The sequence below is a fragment of the Callorhinus ursinus genome, unplaced genomic scaffold (assembly GCF_003265705.2).
Source record: "Callorhinus ursinus isolate GAN/ISIS: 27379988/994484 unplaced genomic scaffold, GSC_fseal_2.0 scaffold4, whole genome shotgun sequence".
Classification (NCBI taxonomy): domain Eukaryota; kingdom Metazoa; phylum Chordata; class Mammalia; order Carnivora; family Otariidae; genus Callorhinus; species Callorhinus ursinus.
In genome coordinates, this window is record NW_027397066.1 from 33128619 (window position 1) to 33150241 (window position 21623).

General features: G+C 42.8%; 1 protein-coding gene across 1 annotated transcript; it reads left to right on the top strand.

Annotated features, from left to right (window-relative positions):
• Positions 1-15974: 15974 nt before the first annotated feature.
• Positions 15975-19984, top strand: RHOH (ras homolog family member H). The gene has a single exon (XM_073891562.1). It carries the CDS (start codon positions 15975-15977, stop codon positions 16548-16550), a length of 576 nt encoding a protein of 191 aa, XP_073747663.1. The 3' UTR covers positions 16551-19984.
• The last annotated feature ends 1639 nt before the right edge of the window (positions 19985-21623 follow it).

Consider the following 21623-nt stretch of genomic DNA (forward strand, 5'->3'; position numbering starts at 1 on the left):
GAAAAAAGGTTTTTTTAAAAACCTCTAGGCCTCATCTAAACCATATTAACATTTTCTTTATTATCTTTGTCCCCAATAGGCTCTTTTAAAATAGCCTAGTTTAAAACCAATTAAAGGCAGATATCCTGTCATTTTTTTTCAGACTCCTATGAAATTGGAACTTAATGTTAATAGAACATTATATATGCATACGAGATGAATTAAACAGTTAAAAAAGAAGAGAATTTTGCTCTGGAGTATCCTGACAGTTTCAGGGTCATTATAGGCTTGTTTCTCCCAGTCCTTGATCAGAACTTGAGCGTCTAGGGAGATATTTAATCCTGCTATTACGTATTATGTCTGCAATATAATCCGTATAAAAGTACATACATCTATATTCCAAAAGGGGATTTCAAAAACTTAGGAAAAGCTGTACAAACGTGTGTTCTTAGGTTATTCCTCTCTGTTCCTCTTTCTTTTAGACAACTGAAGGAATAGCTGTGGTCCCCCCATGACAGTTTTATCTACAGAGGGACATGTATAAGAGGAGCTGAGAATTCATGGTGAGCCGGGATTTGCTCACCATGAGCAAATAGATACCTAGTCAAGGCATAGATACCTTGACTCTGCCTGGACCAATGCCGTTCTGAGCATTCTGAGCATTCAGGGGCACCAGAACAAGCTTGTACCTTTATTTTTCTGCATAAATGGGATCCTTTACCAAATTGTTCAACTGTTTATTTTTTTCAGTTACTAATGTTTCATGGGCGTCCTTCTTGGGCACTACATAGGGGCTGACCTAATTCTTTTCAATGCTGTACTGGATTGCAGTGCATGGATATGGCAGAATTAATTTAACCACTGCCTTTTGATGGACCATTCAGTTAGTCCCAGTTCTTTTCTTGCTGTTATGAATAGTGCAGCAATGCAAGTTCTTGCACATATGTCTTGGCGACATGTGTAGGTACAGCAGGATAATGTATTTAAAGAGTTGGAATTGCCAGGTTAAAAGGTATATGTATTTACAATTTTGATAGCTAGTGGCAGGGCATATCAAAGGTAGTGTGGTGGAAGGGGTCTACCCTGGGGTCTACCCTGGTCTACCCCGGGGTAACAGGTAATAAGGGAACATGTTGTCTGTAGGGAATTTGGAAACAACAATAAAACCAATGTGGGTCTGATTTTTATTATCACGATGTGCTGGCAGTGTTAAAGATGGAGTAAGTTCTTCGTGTGTTTAGACATTCCATTAGAGCTCACTTCAGAGGCAGACTCTGATTCTCACCCTGATGGCACTCCGTATTCCCGAGTTTAAGTAGTAGATTAGAAATAAAGAGCGATCGCACCATGATTGTAGGGACTATGAAACAGCGCTCGATTTACTTCAGTTGTGTCGTTCTATGTGACCTCTTGGAGTTTTGTGTTTAAGTTTAAAACAGTATAGCAGAGCACAAACTGCACAATATAGTATCTTTGATCAATGAATGCAAGTTTTAGTTCCTACATGAAATATTTTGCTGCATTTGAATAATTTAAATTTTAAATAAATTAATTAATAAATTTAATAAATAAAATTTATTTTATAATTTAATAAAATAATAAATTTTAAATAAATAATTTAAATAATTTAAAAATTGAAATATGTTTTTCTTTGAATTGCTACATGTTTTAAAGCTAAAGAATGGATCAAGAAAATGATTGTTCCTAACTCTTACACATTATTACTGAAACTAATTTTGTCATACAGACTAGAGCAGTTAAAAAGTGCCCAGCGCCAGGTGTTCCCATACACGAAGTAGGCACTGGATTCCGTCAAGTTGCCCTCTACAAAGATGTCACTCTTTGGCACATCTCCCAATGGTGAGAGTGCCTGCTTAAGGGAGAAAACTTTTGAATGTTGTTAGAAATTAGGAATGTCCTAAGAAAGAAGTCAAGTCACCTACCAGCTGAAAAGTGTCTTTCCAGCTATTCTTCCTTCTCTCCTACCTTTATTTTAGGATTGTGTCTCAGTCTGTTTAGTCGGCTGTAATGAAATACCATAGTATTTTATTTCTCTCAGATCTGGAGGCTGGAAAATCTAAGATCCTGGTGGTGGCAGGTGCCTGGGGGGGTCCTGCTTCCTGGCTCATAGATAGCACCTCCTCACTGCATCCTCACATGGTGGAAGGGGTGAAGGAGCACTCTAGGGTCTCTTTAATAAGGGTACGAATCCCATTCGTGAAGGCCCCACCTTCATGACCTATCACCTCCAAAGGCCCTACTTCCTAAAACCATCACCTTGGGGGTTAGATTTCAATCTATAAATTTTAAGGGGACACAAATATTCAGACCATAGCAGATTGCTTTGTTTCATCAATGTGGCAAAGGTAGATAGGCTTCCCCCAAATGAAGCAGTGGGAGGGGAGGTAGACACAGCACTATAAATGGCCTCAGAGGCTGGACTGCTGGCCACCTGACTTGGGAAAGTTACTTATTTCTCTGTGCCTTGGTTTCCCCAGCTGTAAAATGTGACAACAGTGGTACTGACCATATAGTGTTGTTTAATGATTGATGGGCTAATTTTCATAAAGCACATCAAACAGTGTCTGGCTGTTAGTAAGTACCATAGTGAGTGTTTATTGGTATGCTTTTCTACAAAGGGTCAGACACCCCACTAAGAACGGGAGATAGATTCTTTTTCATTGCCTTAAAAATCCTACGAACTATGCATCATTATCCACATTTTGTTGTTCTGGTTATATGATTGGCCCAAGGTTCTACTACTAATCAGCAATGGGGATGAGAATCTGAGACCTTGACTCCACAATCTCACCTCTTTGCAAACAATCGAAAATTGACCAATTCTTCTGTTGAACCTGCAACTAAATCACCTCATGTCATTCTGTGCTCTTGGTTAAATATCCAGAACAAAATACATTGGCTTCTTTTATAGTCTGAGCAATTTGTACTATAAGGGTTTATCCTAATTCTAGAGAATGTCAAAAAGCTTAATGATTGTCCCTAAAGAGAGAGGATCTATCTCAAGGGAAGTTCATGAGAAAGGGAACATATGTTTGAAAAGTATTTTTATATTAAAACTGGGAGCTCAAAAGATTGAGTAAAAAGCCACCAATTTGGAACATTGATCTATAAGCTATCTATATGTACTTTGCATTTAAAATATTAAGGAAATTAAGTATGCGATGTAGCATGTAGACATCATATATATTTGAAAAACTCCTGGGTGGATGGAAAGAGTGCTGACTCAGCTGATCCAGTTTCTGGGCCTCGAGTCAGCCCCCAGTAGCTAAACCACTGTTCTGAGCCTTGGCTTCCTCATGGGGGAAATGAGTGGGTTGAACTAGATGACCTTTCAAGGCATCAAATCATGCTAAGTTTCTTTACCCATCAGGGAACAAGCTATTTTACAGTTTGTTTAGTGGTTGTTCAATGGTGGGTGAGTACCAGGAATTTGGGGGAATTCCCAGAATACATGGGCAAAAAATATATTTTTAAAGTTTGCAACATATTCATTTAACCAAAAAGGATTAATATCTTTAATCTCTAAGGAGATTTTAAGAAATGAAGAAATAATGCTAGAGAAGTTGATAAGACAGATGACTTACAGAAGAAAAATATAACTGGCTAGTAAACAGATGAGAGAATGTTAATTTTTATTAGTCATCAATGAAATGCAAATGAGAACAGATCAAATTGGGAGATACTAAACCCAGTGATTTTGGTAGTGTGGTAAGTGAATACTCTCAACACTGCTTATGGAGTAGAAATCAGTCTAATTTTATATCTTGTTTGTTCTAATAATTCCACTCATGTCTATTTTTTTTAAAGATTTTATTTATTTATTTGACAGAGAGAGAGACACAGCGAGAGAGGGAACATAAGCAGGGGGAGTGGGAGAGGGAGAAGCAGGTTTCCCACTGAGCAGGGAGCCCGATGCGGGGCTCCATCCCAGGACCCTGGGATCATGACCTGAGCCGAAGGCAGACGCTTAATGACTGAGCCACCCAGTTGCCCCCTCATGTCTATTTATACTAAAGAAATAATTGTATATTATACAAATTTAGTTTTAGAATGTTCACCCACTGTTATTACAGTAAAAATCAGAAACAATTTAAATGTCCAGCAATAGGCAACTGATTAAATAAGTAATGCTACATTCATATAATGAAACATTATGATGTCATTAAAACTCTGAAGAATCTTAATGATACAGGAAACATTAATGATGTAGATGTTAAATACAAAAAGCAAGAAGCCAATCTACATATGAAGTATGGTATTAGTTTCAGAAAAAAAAAGATACACTGAAAAAAAGAAACAGGAAAAGGTACACTAATATCTTATAGCTTTTGGTTCTAGGTGGCAGTTGGTTTTCTTTTTTAGGTCCTTTAGATCATTAAGTATTTTGAAAAGTTGTAGAATGTGTATGTACTACTTTTACAATCTGAAAAAAAAAAGATATATAAAAACGATCCAGAGAAAATGAGAAGTTAGCCAGTGTGAGGGGGCCATCTCTAGTCTGATTGGATTAGCAAAGAAAAAGGGAACTGCTGGGGCGCCTGGGTGGCTCAGGCACTGAGAGTCCGACTCTTGATTTTGGCTCAGGTCATGATCTCAGGATCATGGGATTGAGCCCTGCGTAGGCTCCCTGTTCAGCGGGGAGTCTGCTTCCCCTCTCTCTCTGCCTCTCCCCCCCACTTGCTTGCACTCTCTCTCTCTCTCTCTCTCTCTCTCAAATAAATAAATCTTAAAAAAACGGGAACTGCTGTTCGCCATCCATGGTTTAGGTATGTGTGTTGAGTGATGGCGGTGATGGTGCGGGCATGGGGGGCTGGGGAAACCCTGGGGTGTGATGGTTTTCTTCATCATAGATGGTGTTTTAGAGCTGGGAGCTGGGCTTGGTGAAGGTCTACACAGATGTCAGGCAGATACCATAGTTTCACAGTAAGTAAACATCATCAAGTAGGGAGCTACTGTAGGTCAAAGGGGAAAACAAAATCCTAAAGCAGAACTTCCTGTTGCCGCCTCACCTTTGCAGAGAGTAAAGACCCCCAGGGCGGAACGTCTCACTCTCAGAGTTACTTTGATTTGGGATCTGCTTTTGTGTGGGTAATAGTTTCACTCTTGAGTTTCCTTCTTTCTCTCTCTCTCTATTTTTCTTTCTTTCTTTCTTTCTTTCTTTCTTTCTTTCTTTCTTTCTTTCTTTCTTTCTTGTTATTTTCTTTTTTTTTAAGATTTTATTTATTTATTTGACAGAGAGAGACACAGTGAGAGAGGGAACACAAGCAGGGGGAGTGGGAGAGGGAGAAGCAGGCTTCCCACTGAGCAGGGAGCCCAATGCGGGGCTTGATCCCAGGATCCCGGGATCATGACCTGAGCAGAAGGCAGATGCCTAACAACTGAGCCACCCAGGCACCCCTCTTTCTTGTTATTTTCATTATGACTTTTTTGCTCTAATTCTGCAGAATTGGGGCAAAGAGGGAGAAGGGGAGTCAGTGAATGTAATTATACTGGTTAGGAAGTAAAGTGTTCAGATAATCTCAAAGTAACTTTGGGTATCCTTTGGCTGGAGTATTTTCTAGAAGTTGCCCTTACTTCTAGGGGGGGACAGATGATGATGTCTTGTTGAGATGCAGGTAGAGCTTGTACTTGAAGCTCACGTTTCTCTTTTTACGACTTGGCTGGGAATCCTAACCCAGAACCATGACTTTTCCTCCCCCAGATCCATCCCAGTGGGAGGTAGGCTCAAAGCCTTTGCACAATCTCCCCTGTGTCACTTGTTATTCGATACACCAGCATTCTTTCACATACTTGAAAAAGTCATTGTAGCATGAACTATATTTTTTGGTCATCTTTTTTTACGTTTTCTGTGTAACTAAAGATGAGAATAAAACCACAGCTTGCACAAAATGCTATAGAAAACATAAGATCCCACCTTTTAAAACTTCCTTCATAAAAAATTTTGAACATACATAAAAGCAGGGAGAACAGACGAATATACCCCCCATGTAACTGTCATTCAACTGCAACAGTTCTCAACATTTTCCTGCTTTGATTTTGTCATCATCCTTACTTATTGTTGTTGCTGTCTTTTCTGGAATAATCTAAAATCCCAGGCAACATATTCAATTCACCTGTCAGATAGGACTTAAAAATATGTATGACCACAATATGATTATCACCTAACAAAATTAGCAATAGTTCCTTAATGTCATCTAATACCCAACCATATGCAAACTCTCTTGAATATCTAAAAAACAGAAAAAAGGACTTAAAAAACTCTCATGAGTTAAGAGGAGGGATGAGCTTGAGACATCTGTGGGAGGAGGCCGAATTATTCAGCTTTGCTTGTCTTCTCTCCAAAAAGGAACCAGAAGCCAGAGAGAGCGCTTCTAGGAATTTTAAACAATTTCAGCTCTCTAGATCTAGAAAAGTTTTGTCTTTGGACACTGCTGGGGACTCACAGAAATTCTCTATAGCCTCGAAGGAACTCAGATCAGCCTTTTCTTTCCCTTCCATGCAAACTTAACAAACAAAACGACACATACAGGGGTGCCTGGGTGGCTCAGTTTGTTGAACATCTGATTTCGACTCAGGTCATAATCTCAGGGTCATGAGATCCAGTGCCACGTTGGGCTCCGTGCTCAGTGGGGAGTCTGCTTGAGATTCTCTCTCCCTCTTCCTCTGCCCCTCTGCCCCCTGAGCTTTCTCTCTCTAAACAAATAAATCTTAAAAACAACAACACATACAAAGTACTTCAAATTTGCTCTAGTAACACAAGCATACTGTAGAAATACTTTAAAGAGCACATAAACGAGGAGAAGAAAATGAGAATCACCTACAATCCTAGGACTGTAGACAATCCACCTTACCATTGGTATATAGTACTCTGGATTTTTTTCATACGTGTGGAATCATAATGTACATATCATTTTGAAACCTGCTTTTGCCCCGTTCAGCTTAGCGAGACTTTCCCCCGTCAGTTAATGTCCTTGTGCACTGCTATTTTAAAGGATATTGATCAGAGGAATAAACTAATTAATTTATCCAAGAACCACCTATTCTTACATAATTTTCTCCCTGTTATAAACAACGTAGACAAGAACATGCGTGTAACTAAATATTTCGCCTCAAAGTTCATGGAAGAATAAGAACTATCCTTCTGCCACCACATTCTTATGCCTTGTGATATGGCCACAGTCCCTCCCTTGGCTCTCTGGAAATCTCTCTGGCTCATCAGAGGCATCCCAGTCTGAAATATCAAACTCTGCCTGGTCTCCTTCAGCACTTCCTGTTTGCCAATGGCTTCCTCCCAGGCCACTGGGGCCTCAGCCTCTTCTCACGGAAGGGCTGGGTATTATTCTACCTCAGGGATGTTGCTGGGGTCCCTCTCCTCCTTTCTAGCCCCGTAGCGTGCACTCTAGATAAAGCCCTCCTGCTCCTTGCTCCCACCTCTGTATTACTCCAGGAGCCCCCTCTGATCTTTCTCCCTTGTGATCCCTCCGCACATACCACAGGAATGAGCTTTCTGGAGCCCTGCTTTGTCTCCCATTCTGGACTCTACATGTCAGCCCAGCCGAGCTGCTTGCCAGCCTCATTACACGTGCCCCACGTTTCTTTCTTTCACTGGTCGTGTTTCTCTTTCACTTTTATCTCTGTGCTTCTCAAGTGTTTAAAGGATCACGTTCTAATATCCTCATCTCTACAAAGCCTTTCTTGATTTTTGCCCATTGCAAGTAGCACTTTTTTCCTTTGTTAGCATTTTGCTTGTTCCTTCTGTAGACATGGTTGAAGTTTATGGCTTGTATCGCCTTTATATCCTAAGTGTCCTGAGGGTGGGGCTGTGTCTCATTTAACCTGGAATCTGCTCCATTGTATGGCACGATGCCTGACACTTAGTAGGTGCTCAAAATGTCTAGGGAATAGGGACTCCTTTGAGTTAAAAGAGAACGGACTGGTAGGAGTCTTTGTGCAAAAGGCCCCGGGGATCTGAGTTGGCTGTGGAGCTCATAGTATATGTTGTCGATGCTGACAGGCCGGAAGCAGTTTTGGATTATATGAAAATAAATACAGGCTCATTTCCCACATTTCTCTCTCCCCACCTAGCAACCCTCCGTGCAGCCTCCCGGAACCACTTTCCACTTCCCAAACCAAACCTGTACTATCGCTGCTGGGCCTTTGCACATGATTCCCTCCCTCCTCCCCATGCTCTTCTTTTTTGTCAAAATCTTACTCAACCTCCACATCTGATGTCACCTTTTGAATGTAGGTTTTCCTAATTACCAGAGAATTAATTGCTCCCTCTCCTGGGGTTTAAAGGACTGGTTCATACCCACATCATCACAGCAGTCGCTATTGTGTATGCCTATTTTGTTCCAGGCGCTGTTTCTGACTCATGACATATGCTAGTTTATAATAATCTTACGTCAACCCTTTTAGGTAAATAATAATAATAGGAGATACTTCTTTTTTTTTTTTTAAGATTTTTATTTATTTATTTGAGAGAGTGAGAATGAGAGATAGAGAGCACCAGAGGGAAGAGGGCCAGAGGGAGAAGCAGACTCCCCACTGAGCAGGGAGCCTGATGCAGGCCTCGATCCCGGGACTCCAGGATCATGACCTGAGCCAAAGGCAGTCGCTTAACCAACTGAGCCACCCAGGCGCCCAGGAGATACTTCTGTAATACTCACTGTGCCAGGTACCATTTTATGTGCTTTGCATTCACTGTCCCATTTAACTCCATACCACAACCCTTGTAAGGGGGGCATGATCCTTGTGGCTTATTTATACTTGAAGAAACTAAGGCTTAGAGGGGTTAAGTACCTTTCATGAGATCACAGAGCCAGTAGTTAGTAGAGCTGGGTGGCAGTATGATTCCTGAATCCGTATTCTTAATCATTAGGCTATATTGCCTCTAGTGACAAAGGAACTGAAGCCCAGAGAGGTTAAGTAACTTGCCTCAGGCCACACAGTAAGTGCCAGATGTTGGAGCCCAGCCCAAGCTTGCCTGAACCCCGAGTCTGTGCTCCCTTTTCTTACTCTGAACCGCCTCTCTTTGTAGCAGGGGTTGTCAAACTTTTTCTGTAAACGGCCAAATAGTGAGTATTTTAGGTTTTGTGAGCGATAAGGCCTCTGTTGCAACTTTGCCTTGTAGCAAGAAAGCAGCCATAGACAATACTAAATGAAAGAGCATGACCCTGTTCTGATAAAATGTTATTAATGGATGCTGACATTTGATTTTCATATAATTTTCACACGTCATGAAGTGATCTTTTGATTTTTTTCAATCATTAGGAAATGTAAAAACCATGCTTAATGCGTGGGCCATACAAAAACAGATGGTGCGTGTGGCCTGTGGGTGAGCCGTAGTTTGACAATCTTGTTTTATAGCAGCATCACGTCATAGAATGGTTAGATATGCATGCATCTGCCTCTTTGCTCTCTCTTTCCTCAAACAGTTCAGCTTGGGCCCCAAACATGCATGCCCAGCTGAGAAAAAATGAGTCCTTTGGTAAATGAAATTCAAGTTCCTCAGAAGAAGTTCAGAGAGCCTATGACCTTCTTTGAGCATGCCCCACATGGACTGCACCCCCAGCTCCACGCAGTTTTTCAGAATATGCCTTCTATTACTCTGGGAAAAGCTGTGGTAGCTACATTTTCCCAGCCACCTTCATTCTGAGATGAGGTTCTTGTGTTCCTTAATGGTGCTCTGGGCATCTGGCTGGCTGGCTGGCCTTGTTCCTTACTTGGATCAAGCTGGGAACTCTAGACCAGTGGCGATGATCTGATTGATTATTGTGCTCCTGGGAGTGGTAGGGACCAGTCTGGGCAGGGTGGCTGGAACAGAGGAGAGGAAGGGTGCCACGCTCCCTGCTTGGCCCGTGGGTCAGAGGAGCAAGGCTCTTGGCTCAGAGGCTTCAAGGCTCAGGGCACTGAGATAATATGAAGTGTCAGTGCTTGGTGGTGCTCCATTTTAACTCAGTTATGACAGGATGAAATAGGGTTTATAATTAGGAATGTAAATATTGCTTTAGAACTTTGATTTTGGAGAACACGTATTTAAAAGTTGTTATATGCAACTAATGAATCATTGAACACTACATCAAAAACTAATGATGTACTATATGCTGGCTAACTGAACATAATAAAAGGGCACCTGGGTGGCCCAAATGGTTAAGCGTCTGCCTTCGGCTCAGGTCATGATCCCAGGGTCCTGGGATCCCAGGTCCCGCATCGGGCTCCCTGCTCCATAATAAAAAAATAAAATCTTAAAAAAAAATAAAACAAAATTTGCAAACCAGCATCTTGCAAGCAAAGTTTCAGAACAAAATCCATTTGAAACAGAGATGATCTTTATATAAAAATAAACTGAGGGGTAATTAGGTGATGGATATTAAGCAGGGACTTGATGTAATGAGCACTGGGTGTTAATATGCAACTGATGAATCACTAAATTCTACCCTTGAAGCTAATAATACAGTATATGTTAACTAAATTGGATTTAAAGAAAAAAGAAAAAAGAAAAAAAGAAAATAAACTGAGGGGTGCCTGGCTGGTTCTGTCAGTGGAGCATGTGATTCTTGATCTCGGGGCTGTGAGTTTGAGCCCCATGTTGAGTGTAGAGAACACTTAAAAATAAAATCTTTAAAAAAATGAATTAATTTCCTTCTTTGATTTTGAAGGGGAATTTAATCATTTGAGCAATGAGAAACATGCTAAGGGGAATTACTAAAGTAGGGCTGAGAATGAGTGAAATGAACTCTTGTGAGATGAAACTCAAGATAAAACTGTACTTGAAAAGATGGTGGCTGCAAAGGCAGTAACATCATTTAAAGTGTCTTGAAACTGAGTTTGCATAGGAAGCATGGTTGTATTTGAGATGCATAGACGAGGCTGGTGGGAATTATAGCCCGAGGGGGACACGTGGGGCTGCTACCGCTCTGGAGCCGGACTAGTTAGGGCTCACTTAGCCCCTGCCATTTGCTTGCTATATGACCATAGGCAAGATTCTCAAACTCCTCGAAGTCTCTACAGCTGTGAAACAGTAATTTCTATGCAGACAGCAACTGTCTTGATTACTAGTACACCCTTAGGACATGTTTTGGTGCCTGCCACACAGGAAACCCCAAACAAATGTTTTTTAAAATGAATAAAACAACTAATGAATAATACAAAGTACTTGGTACAGTCCCTGAAAGATGCTGAATAATGTGAATAAAAGTCACAAAACAACCATTGACCCAGTAATGCCACATTTGTGAATATAATCCCCAAGAAATCATCCCACATAAAGGTAACTTATATATATATGCATGGATATATTTTAGATGTGAAACAGCACAGTTGTTAACGATGGAGAAATCCTTAACTCAAAGACTCGGCTAACCATGGAGAATGGCTGGGCACTTATGAATTGTTGAATCAATAAGCAGCTTTTTAGCTAAAACCTGGCAAGTGTGTAGACTGCTGAAAATCAACATTTTTTTAAAAATCTGAGAAAATGTTTAGAAGATCTATATAAGTGTATATTTATTAGAGAATGAAACTGAGTAAGAATTTGGAGTGATAACATTTAGAGATAATTACACTTTTTTTCTATTAAGTTGCTTAAGAGTGTTTGAATTGTCTCCCCCCGACCCCCATCCACCCAGCCAAGGAAAAGAAAGGAAATGAAGCACCCAACCCCATTGCCAGATGGGGAGCTCTCCATGGGCTCAACCATCCGGGGCAAGGCCTGCTCTCACTGTGGTGTCCCTGCTAAGCTGTGGAGGGGTCACTGACGGAAGGTCCTGATGGGAGATGGGTCGCTGAAGAACATGATGCTTTCTTAATCATCTAAGTGTGTTAGACTCGTGGTAGAATCCATTTCCTTAATGAATGAATTGGCTACTGCTAGAGTAGGTCCTTTGCCCAAAGCCCGTTTGAGGAGGATGACTTTTAGATGTATCCTCTGTAATCGAGAGGCTGTCCTTCGTTCATATTTTTCGAAAAAGATAGCTGAGGATTCCATCAGCATTTTGAAATAAGCCACCTTAATCAAAGGCCAGATAACCTAGAACTCGCAATAATAGTTAGTTAATAATGGTCATAATTTCACCTTAGTCTTATATTGTGCTCTATTGTTCTGAAGGGGCTGTCTGTCTCACAGAACAAGCGAGAGAGTGTTGCTAAACGTACAGTTGTGTACAAGCACAATTTGTTGCTGTGTTGGTATAATTTCCACCTGATCCACTTGCTGCAAGGAAGGTAAGGCAGGTCTTATTCCAGGTTTATAGAGGAGGGATTAGCTCAAGAGGGCTAACTACTTTATCGGGATATGATGATGGCTACATGACGGGTCGGTGGGGACAGATTATGGCAACATAGAGGGGACGGCGCCTGATCTAGCAGCAGCTCAGCTCATCAGAGAAACTTTTCAAGAAGGGGTGGGAGTTGGGGGGTGAGCGAAGGGAAAGGTCTTTGCAGGCAAATAGAGAAGCACAGAGTATGTCCAAAGAAAGATTAGGAGGGAAGAATGGGTATCTATTAGTTGGGAGGGGACTCGAGGCCAGACTGAATCCTGGATTTCCTACTGGCTAGCCCTCAGCTTTCCGGGAGATGAGGTGGATCAGGGTGTCTCGTCCCTACGCCCTCCCTCTCGCCTGCCCTTGTCCTTCTGCTGCAGTGGACAGAAGCTCCCGCCTTGCACCGTTGCCCTTGGGGGATGAAGCCTCGCTCCCATCTTCCCTCTGCGTGAGACCCATCCAGGCCCCTTGAAGGTGTACTTTCTGTGAAAATGGTGAAAAAAGGGAGAAAGGGAGACAGAACTCAAGTTCCTGAGAACTGAGAGCTTCTGAGATTGAAGGTGCATTGATTCCAGTGTGACTGAAGTCCTCATAGGGTCACTTAGTGGCCTCTCTCATGATGCCATTTGAATTCACACTCAGTAACTCTTCTGCATGGAGAGACATAGAACGGGAGCCCCCCTGCCGGTTAGCCACTGGTGCAGCACCACAGAAAAACCGCATCTGTTTTTCACCGATAGGCCCTTTTAGGGAGAATTTCTCATTTTAGGAAAAATTCCACTGAAAGGAAGCCCATCAACCTTCCAGAATGACGATGGGACTTAGGGAGATTAAGAAACTCTGGTTAAGGTTGTTGCATAGGTGGTTGGTTGGGAGCCAGGATTCAATTCCAGATCTACCCAACTTTAAAGTCGGTGTTCTTGCCTCATCATCTTTTTGTTGCAGGGACTTACTCAGGATATTTGGCTTTTACTCAATCAATCTATTAGAAAGATTTTATTTAATAACCAAAAGCCTGACACATGCACATTTTTTCCTAGTTCCAGTCCTGCTCCACTGGCATCAAAATAAAACTCAAAAATGTCCTAAGAGGTCTTGGCTCTGAACAAGTAATGAGGGGGTCACAAACGCACATATTTAAGTCATCTGAGATCTAAAGGGCTAAAGTCTGAGACCTGACAGAGCCCCCCAAGGAGACCTTGCTCAAAGGTCTGGTAACAAAGAGGTAGGTATCCAGGACCATGGTGCATGAAAGTGGCCCATTGAGAGTCTTAAGAAAGAGTCTAGCCAAACATTTGACATCCCAACCCCCATGCCATGGACATTCAATATAGGGCATTTTATTTTTTTATTTTAATTTTTTTTAGAGAGAGAGCGCACGTGTGAGCGCACGCACACACACATGAGCGTGAAGAGTGGTGGGGGGAGGGGCAGAGGGAGAGGGAGAGAGAGAATCTTAGGCAGGCTCCCCACTGAGCAGGGAGTCCCACTGGGGGCTCGATCCCAGGACCCTGAGATCACGACCTGAGCCGAAATCCAGAGTCTGATGCTTAACTGACTGAGCCACCTAGGCACCTCAATATTTGGCATTTTAAATAAATAGTAGTGGAAATATGTAACATAATGGTTCCCTATAGGTCCCACGTGCCAGGTTCTGTGCTAAGACAGACTCTCCACATGCTGAATACTTAGAATAATTGCATGAAGAGGTACTTTTCTTATTCTCATTTTTATGAAGAAACCAGGGCTCCCAGAGGTTAAGCAACTTGGCCAAGGTCACCCAGCTCACATGTCGTTAAAAAATTAGTATGTGAAAATCATGTGAATTACGCATTTGATTAACTCATTTGCAAAGGCTATTATGTCATTAAACAAACAGGGACTATGGGTTGATAAGAATAAAGATTTCTTGGAAGGGAATGGCAGGATTTAGAGGAGTTATTTTTTTAAAAAATAATGTTTTGAGGTGTGCCTGGGTGGCTCAGTCAGTTAAGCGGCCAGCTCTTGGTTTCGGCTCAGGTCATGATCTCAGGGTCCTGGGACTGAGCCCTGTACGGGTCTCTGTGCTCAGCAGGGAGTCTGTTTGAGGATCCTCTCTCTCTCCTTCTCCCTCTGCCCCTACCCGCCCCCTCTAAAATAAATAAATAAATCTTTAAAAAAAAGTATGTTTTGAGGCAGACCTATACATTGCTTTACATGTGACAAGTCAGGAATATCGTCAGTGGGGAAGCTTATAAGCCCAGATTGTCTTAATAACCTTTATTCTGAATTTTGGTCTGAAAGACCTTTCCTTTATCTGAAGCTGGACTGGCCTGCATGACGTCCCTCGGCAGACAGGACACTGTCTCCAAGGCTGATCTCATCGTCTGGAGCTCTCACACCTGCAGGGAATGAGAATTTATTTGACCCTTTCACGAAATTCAGATGCTGTCATATTTATGCTGCCCTGTTTAAGTGGCAGGCACTGAATAGGGTTGCTTTTAAGCAAGTTATTTTGTATCACCAGGGCCCAGCAGAGTTCCTGATACATAGGCAGCTGTTTCGAACTTTTGGGGAAAAAGCGCTAATTTACTCCCCACAACATCTCAGAGAAGCTGTTCCTCAGTTCATGGCATTCTTGCAGATGTGTACACTGAGGCTTGCAGATGAAATCACGTGCTCAAAGCGAGGTCATCGTATTGGTTATGGAGCTTGATTTCAGGTGCCGAAAATGCCAAGGACGGTGCCGTTTCTATTACATCTGTAGCCAGTTTTTGGCAAAACCTCAAGAGAAAAACCACAGCAAACTTTTAGAGTTCTGGTGATTTTTCTCTGACCTCGGCATGAATTCCCACATAAGCTGAGGACTGGCTGATTGATCAATACATGAAGGGATGTACTTACATGGTCACTCTAATTTCTGCTTCTCTTTCTTGCAGTTCCCAAAGCAGCTAGGATCCACTAGAACCTGAAGCTGCTGTCTTCTCTTCCCCACCTCGGTGGAGCCGAAGGCAACGGAGAGCTGTCTGAAAGCCAGCATTCAACCCATCAGGTTGCTATTGAGGTCTTTTTCATGTTGATATCAGAGCAGTTGCTGGTGTTTTTATCACTAGGCTGATTTAGAGATAAAACCAGCTTCTGCTTCTTGACTGGGTGGAGTTGTGGGTGTCAGGGCTGGGGTATGTGCACAGCTTTCTTCACCAAAGGGGAGAGTGATTGGACGGCTACACCGAGGGGAGCCCCGTGTTTAATCAGCGTGCCAATGAGGAAGCTCCCCGTCTTTAAAAAGGGAAAGGGCGCCTGGGTGGCTCAGTCGGCTGAGCATCCGACTCTTGATTTTGGCTCAGGTCATGATCTCAGGGTTGTGGGATCGAACCCCGCATCAGGCTCTGTGCTGAGCATGGTTCCTGCTTGGGATTCTCTCTCCTCCTCTGTTCCTCCCCCTGCTCCCACTTGCAAGAGCTCTCTCTCTAAAAAAAAAAAAAGGAAAAAGAAAGACTCAATCTCCCCCCCCCCCTTTCTTTCTGTTGCAGTTGAAGACTGGCTTTTGGAGGTTTTCAATGTAGATTGTGTCTCCCTCGGATGGACAGGGAGAATTGCTGTACGGGGCCCTGAGAACACAACCCCCTCTGGGTTTCATTCCCTGTGGTGAATGGCCTTGGCTTCAGCAGCCCACTGAGGGCCCTTTCACTTGGGATTCTGAACTTGTAACTAGGACTCCAGGCTGGGAAGATGCTGAGTTCCATTAAGTGTGTGTTGGTGGGAGATTCAGCTGTGGGGAAAACCTCTCTGCTGGTGCGCTTCACTTCAGAGACCTTCCCTGAGGCCTACAAGCCCACGGTGTATGAGAACACAGGTGTGGACGTCTTCATGGATGGCGTTCAGATCAGCTTGGGCCTCTGGGACACAGCGGGTAATGATGCCTTCCAAAGTATCCGCCCCCTGTCCTACCAGCAGGCAGACGTGGTGCTGATGTGCTACTCTGTGGCCAACCATAACTCTTTCCTGAACCTGAAGAACAAGTGGATTGCTGAAATCAGGAGCAACTTGCCCTGCACCCCCGTGCTCGTGGTGGCCACCCAGACGGACCAGCGAGAGGTGGGGCCCCACAGGGCCTCCTGCATCAATGCCATGGAAGGGAAAAAACTGGCCCAGGAAGTGAGAGCAAAGGGCTATCTGGAGTGCTCGGCCCTCAGCAACAGGGGGGTTCAGCAGGTGTTCGAGTGTGCTGTCCGGACTGCTGTCAACCAAGCCAGGAGGCGCAACAGAAGGAGGTTCTTCTCCATTAACGAGTGCAAGATTTTCTAGCCTCCCAGAGACTCCACCCACACTCCTTTGCTCCCCGCAAAGACTCACGGGGATGGGGAGAGCAGGCAAGCCAGCAAGGGCTGATGATCTTTCTAGGTATGTTCGTCACAGCACTTCCCTTAGGATACCATCGTTGATGAGACTTGGCCACTGGCTGTTTTTATGAAATACACTCTACAAATGAAAACCTCTTGCCCAGTCCGATTAGAAGTTTCTATAATGAAGATTTCCTTCTTTGATTAAAAAAAACAAAGTAGTCTCCATCATTTTGGACAATGAAGTGAGTTTTTCCAAGAATTCCATATTTAAAGACACGTTTTATTTAAATGATAACACAATGTCTAGCTCTTGTATATAATTAGTTTTTACATTTGGAAAGTCTTTCCCTACATGGTCCCAAACACAAACTGCTGTATGAGTGACATAACCCTCTGGGGGCTCTGCCAAAGCCTTGTAGTGTTTTCCCCCATGTAGTGATTTTGTGGAGGCCACTTGCCCGCTAGATATTCCTAGGTAATCAAATTTTAAAATGACCATGGCCGGATCCTTGCAATTTCCATCCACCTGTTATTCAGAGTTGTATATAAAATACACTTCAGTAACGTAAGATTCTTTAATGCTGCCTAATTAAAAATTTAAATTTTAAACAGTTGTCATTAGATTTCTCTATAATTATATATATGTTTTTTTAAAAAGCATTTCTTATTTATGATCTTACCTTTTACCCAAAGAAGTCTAATTGTGCAGTAAGCATTCCTCCCTCATTCACCAAAATAGACGGAAGGGAAACCTTCCAGGTAGGGAATCAGAACAGAACGGAAGTGAGGAAGTCTCACTTTCATTTCAGGAGCCGGTGCACTTGGCCTGCTTCTTCCAACACCGTGATTCCTAGCTGGTTGTAGATCTTCTGAAGAAGAGCAGGCTCAAATTTCTGTGTGACGGTAATTTAGCAAATTCGCTATTTGAGTGCTAAACTGAGTTGGCATGGTAACATAAGTTATTAATGTTTAGGACCCAATCCAAATCGCCAGGAAGGCATCTACCTATATATGTGTGTGTGTAAGGGAAAAAAAGGTGGGAACTTACAACTTTTACTATTTCATGAATATGAAACACCTGAGTGAAAAAAAATCCACAAATTCCAAGCACAGGGAACAGGCAAACTGTATAGCAATTGTTCAGATAATAAAAAGTTATCAGGAGAAATACTGAATACAGAAGGATGCATCTCTCCCTCCTCCAACCCCATGATATCTAATAGCTTAAAAGGAATGATATTGCTCCGCTGTTAAAGTTGAGAATAGAGGACTATGTAACTGGAGGGAGAAATTGTGAAGGTGGGCACCCAGGTATATCATTTGCTCACCTAATTGAATAAAACTTATAACTACTCAGAACCACATTTGTTGAAGTACGTCATTGTTTCAGCGCAACAAGACCATCGCATACAAATGGTAAGCGAGTGGGCATGAATGACTATGCATAACTTATGTTGACATGACCAACCGATTTTTGTTTCCTCATGTGCTCAGTCCTTTACAGCTATAATCAGTGTCAAGATCAGATTTGTGCTCATCCCCAGACTCTTTTCTCCTTCTCCTCTTCTCTCATTCACATCCAGGGAAAGGCCCCGGACCTGGATCTTAGTCTCTGGGGGCCGGGGTTCTCTTAGTTCCCTGGGACTGACATCTCTGCCTTCACCCAGACATCTCCAGTCCTCCAGTCCTGTGGCTTGTCCTCACCTCTGTGTCAGCCATGTGCCTGGCTTGAGAGCGGCTATATCCAGCTCTCTTCACTGCACGTCCAGAGGGTTGGAGGGCTTGAAAGCCAACCAGGCAGGGGAAGCGAGGATAGCGCATCTCCCCTGATTTCCCTGTCGATCCCGATCCTCTCCTCCAACATAGGAACAGTCTTAAATCACTCAGGTAGGTTTTCCTTCACGGGCCAGTCTTTAGGGTGGAGGGGTATTTAACATGTTAGCAGGAATGAATTTCCACTTACTGAAATAGGCCGTCCCCAGGCTTTTCATTCTTTCTTGCTGAAGGGAGATGGGAGAGGGGGATTGTCTGAACGTGGGAGGGCCCAGGTACCTGATCCTAAGTGAGGGAAGAGGAGGTGATTCCATGGTGGAAGAGGAGGAAGGGCAAGCTGGAGAGGGCCCAGTCAAACAGCTTTGCCTTCCCCCCCGGGCAGACACACAGAGAAGCGCTCTGCCTGTTGGCAGGAACCAAGCTTAAAGGCTCCCCCTGGGTACCCTCACATACGTGAGAACAGGAATCCATGTATATAAGTCCTCCCCAGGGGCCTGGCAGAAATTGAGGCCAACTGGTATCTGTCCCCCTTGCTACACCCTGGGTTCTCGAAGGCAGAAGCAACTCCTATGCATCTTAGTGTCCCCAGAGCCCGGCACAGGGAAGGAACCATAGCTCAAAAAGTTGTGTTGAACTGACTCAGAAAGAGAGAGAGGATTTGGGCTGCTAGGCCGCAAAGTGGCTATGAGAAGGAAGCAGACCCCTCCCAGCCTTGCCGGGTAGGAAGTGAAGTCATTTTGTTGGAGTCCACGCAGCATATGTTCTACACGAGTGTATATATGTTTTGCCTGCCTAGATCCGGGCACCTGTTTCTTGTACTTCAAACTCACCGTGTTGTAGACTATTATATGCATCGCCTTAACTATTGCAAGTAGCAATGTTAAATATGCTCGTTTACGTTAAAGAATTAATGAGTGCTTGAGTAATTCATCCTATTTGGTTTTACCTTATGCTGACTATCTAAACGGGGCAGCAGAGGGGCGTCTGGGTGACTCCATTGGTCGAGTGTCTGACTCTTGATTTCGGCTCAGGTCATAATCTTGGGGTCGTGAGATCAAGCCCTGTGTTGGGCTCCACCTGCTGAGGGTGGAGCCTGCTTAAGATGGTCTCTCTCTCTCCTTCTCTCTCTGCCCCTCCCCACTCATGCTCTCTCAATAAATAAATAAACAAATCATACATACATAAATAAATGGGGCAGCAGAATCAAGTGTGATGAAATTAGGCTGAGCAATAAGAAAGCCAAAAGCATCCTAACGGTTCAAGTTCACTGAGTGCTTCGGATGTGCCAGGCTCTATGGTAAGCACTTGAGTGTGCGTTATCATACGGTGTATAGGTGGCCACGCTAATAAGTACCATCTTACATGAGGAAACTGAGGCTCGGCGTGTTGATGTGACAAGGTTGAGGCCAGGGAGCAGATGAGTGACAGCACCAGGAGTCTTAAGCAGGTCTGTATGACTACAAAGCTCTGCTCAAAACCACTGCACCCCACTTCCTCCCAGAGCAGCCTGATTGTATGTATGGCTTTGCCACATCCCATCTCATGCACCCGTGTAGACCCCACCCTCACCAGTTAGGTGGCTTATGTTTCAAACATCATTTTTAATAAAATATTCCAATCTGATCTTAGTCCTCTCTTTTTATTTTTCTTTCTGGTAATGAAAGCAAGATCTTCCTTATTAACAGAGCACCATCATTTGCAAAAAGTCCCTGCTGTAAACCCTAACCCTTGGCTTTTAAGTGTAATTTCACAAGTTGATTGTATGTGAAATGACAGAGATGAAATACATTATGATATGATGCTATAAAAGCTTGAAAAATATTCTCTTTTTCTTATCTCACTTTTCCATCCCTCGGGCTTCACATATTTCCTCTGAATGAGCGAGTGACAGGGGAGAGAAGAAGCTGGCTCTTTCCTTTTAAAGATCTGGTAGCAAGGAAGGGCACTGACCCAGCATGAGATCTGTAGGGTTATGACAGGCAGGGGACAGGGCATCTGTGAGTGTTCATCCCCAATGCCGAGAAGGCAATCATGTGAACTGAGTCGGATCAGAACTGTTCAAGGGTAGGACCTTATTTCTGCTCAGGTTGTACCTCTTCTGTTAAAGCAAAACGTAATCATTGGCCAAGATCATGGGCAGTTTTTCACCAGAAAAGATAAAATGAACCCTAGAATTTACTTGTCATGTAAATTCATAAAGAGTACTTGATTCAACCTAAAGTTCACATTAACTTTTTCGGTTGATTCTAAAATATATCCTGACACGGAACTTAATACTTAATGGTGGATAAAGAGCCATCAGGAAGGAGTAAGAGGCTAGATAATTGTGGTTTATTTTGGAGTCAGAAAGTCTGGGTCCTGTGTCTTTCAGCCTCAGTCTCCCTGTCTTAAAAAAGGTACTTATTCCTGGGTGATTCTAAGAATTAGTACAATAATGATTGTGGAAGTGCTTTATGTTTGTAAACTATTGTTCAAATGGTGGTGTCATTATGTTTTTGGTGGATTCCTATGCAGAAAGGAAGAGCATGTTGATTAACTTGAATAAGCAAAAGAATAGTTTTGGGATAGCGATGCTCAAGAATTGTGTGTCTTTTAATGACATATTTATATTTAAGAAGCTCTGCTCTTATCCATAATATATTTAAAAAAACTATGAATCAATAAGAAAAAACAGCCTAATCTAAAAATGGACACGTGTCAGAAGAGGAAATATGCATGGCCTGACCAATAAATAATAGAAAAGGCACTCGATTTCATGAGTAGTCAGGGAAATGAAAACAAAATCCGCATTGAGATATCATTTTCACACCACTATATTGGCAAATAATTAAAAAGTATCACTATCAAGCCTTGGCAAGGATATGAAACAATTGGAAGTCTTATATGATGTTCTTGGGGGTGTCAATTGGTATAATATTTGGCAACACTTAGTAGTGTTGCATAGCCTATATCCTTGACCCGGAAATTCCATGCCCTCGAAATACACTTGCATAGATTTCCTGGGAAGCATGTATGAGAATGTTTTTAGCATCATTGTAGGTAATAACAAAAACTAGAAACAACCCAATGTCATCAACAGAAAGTGGCTAAATAAATTTTGGTATGGGCATTTGGGTGACTCAGTCGGTTAAGCGTCTGCCTTCGGCTCGGGTCACGATCCCAGGGTCCTGGTCCTGCTCAGCGGAGAGTCTGCTTTTCCCTCTCCCTCTGTTCCTCCTCCCAACTTGTACTCTCTCTCAAAAATAAATAAAATCTTTAAAAA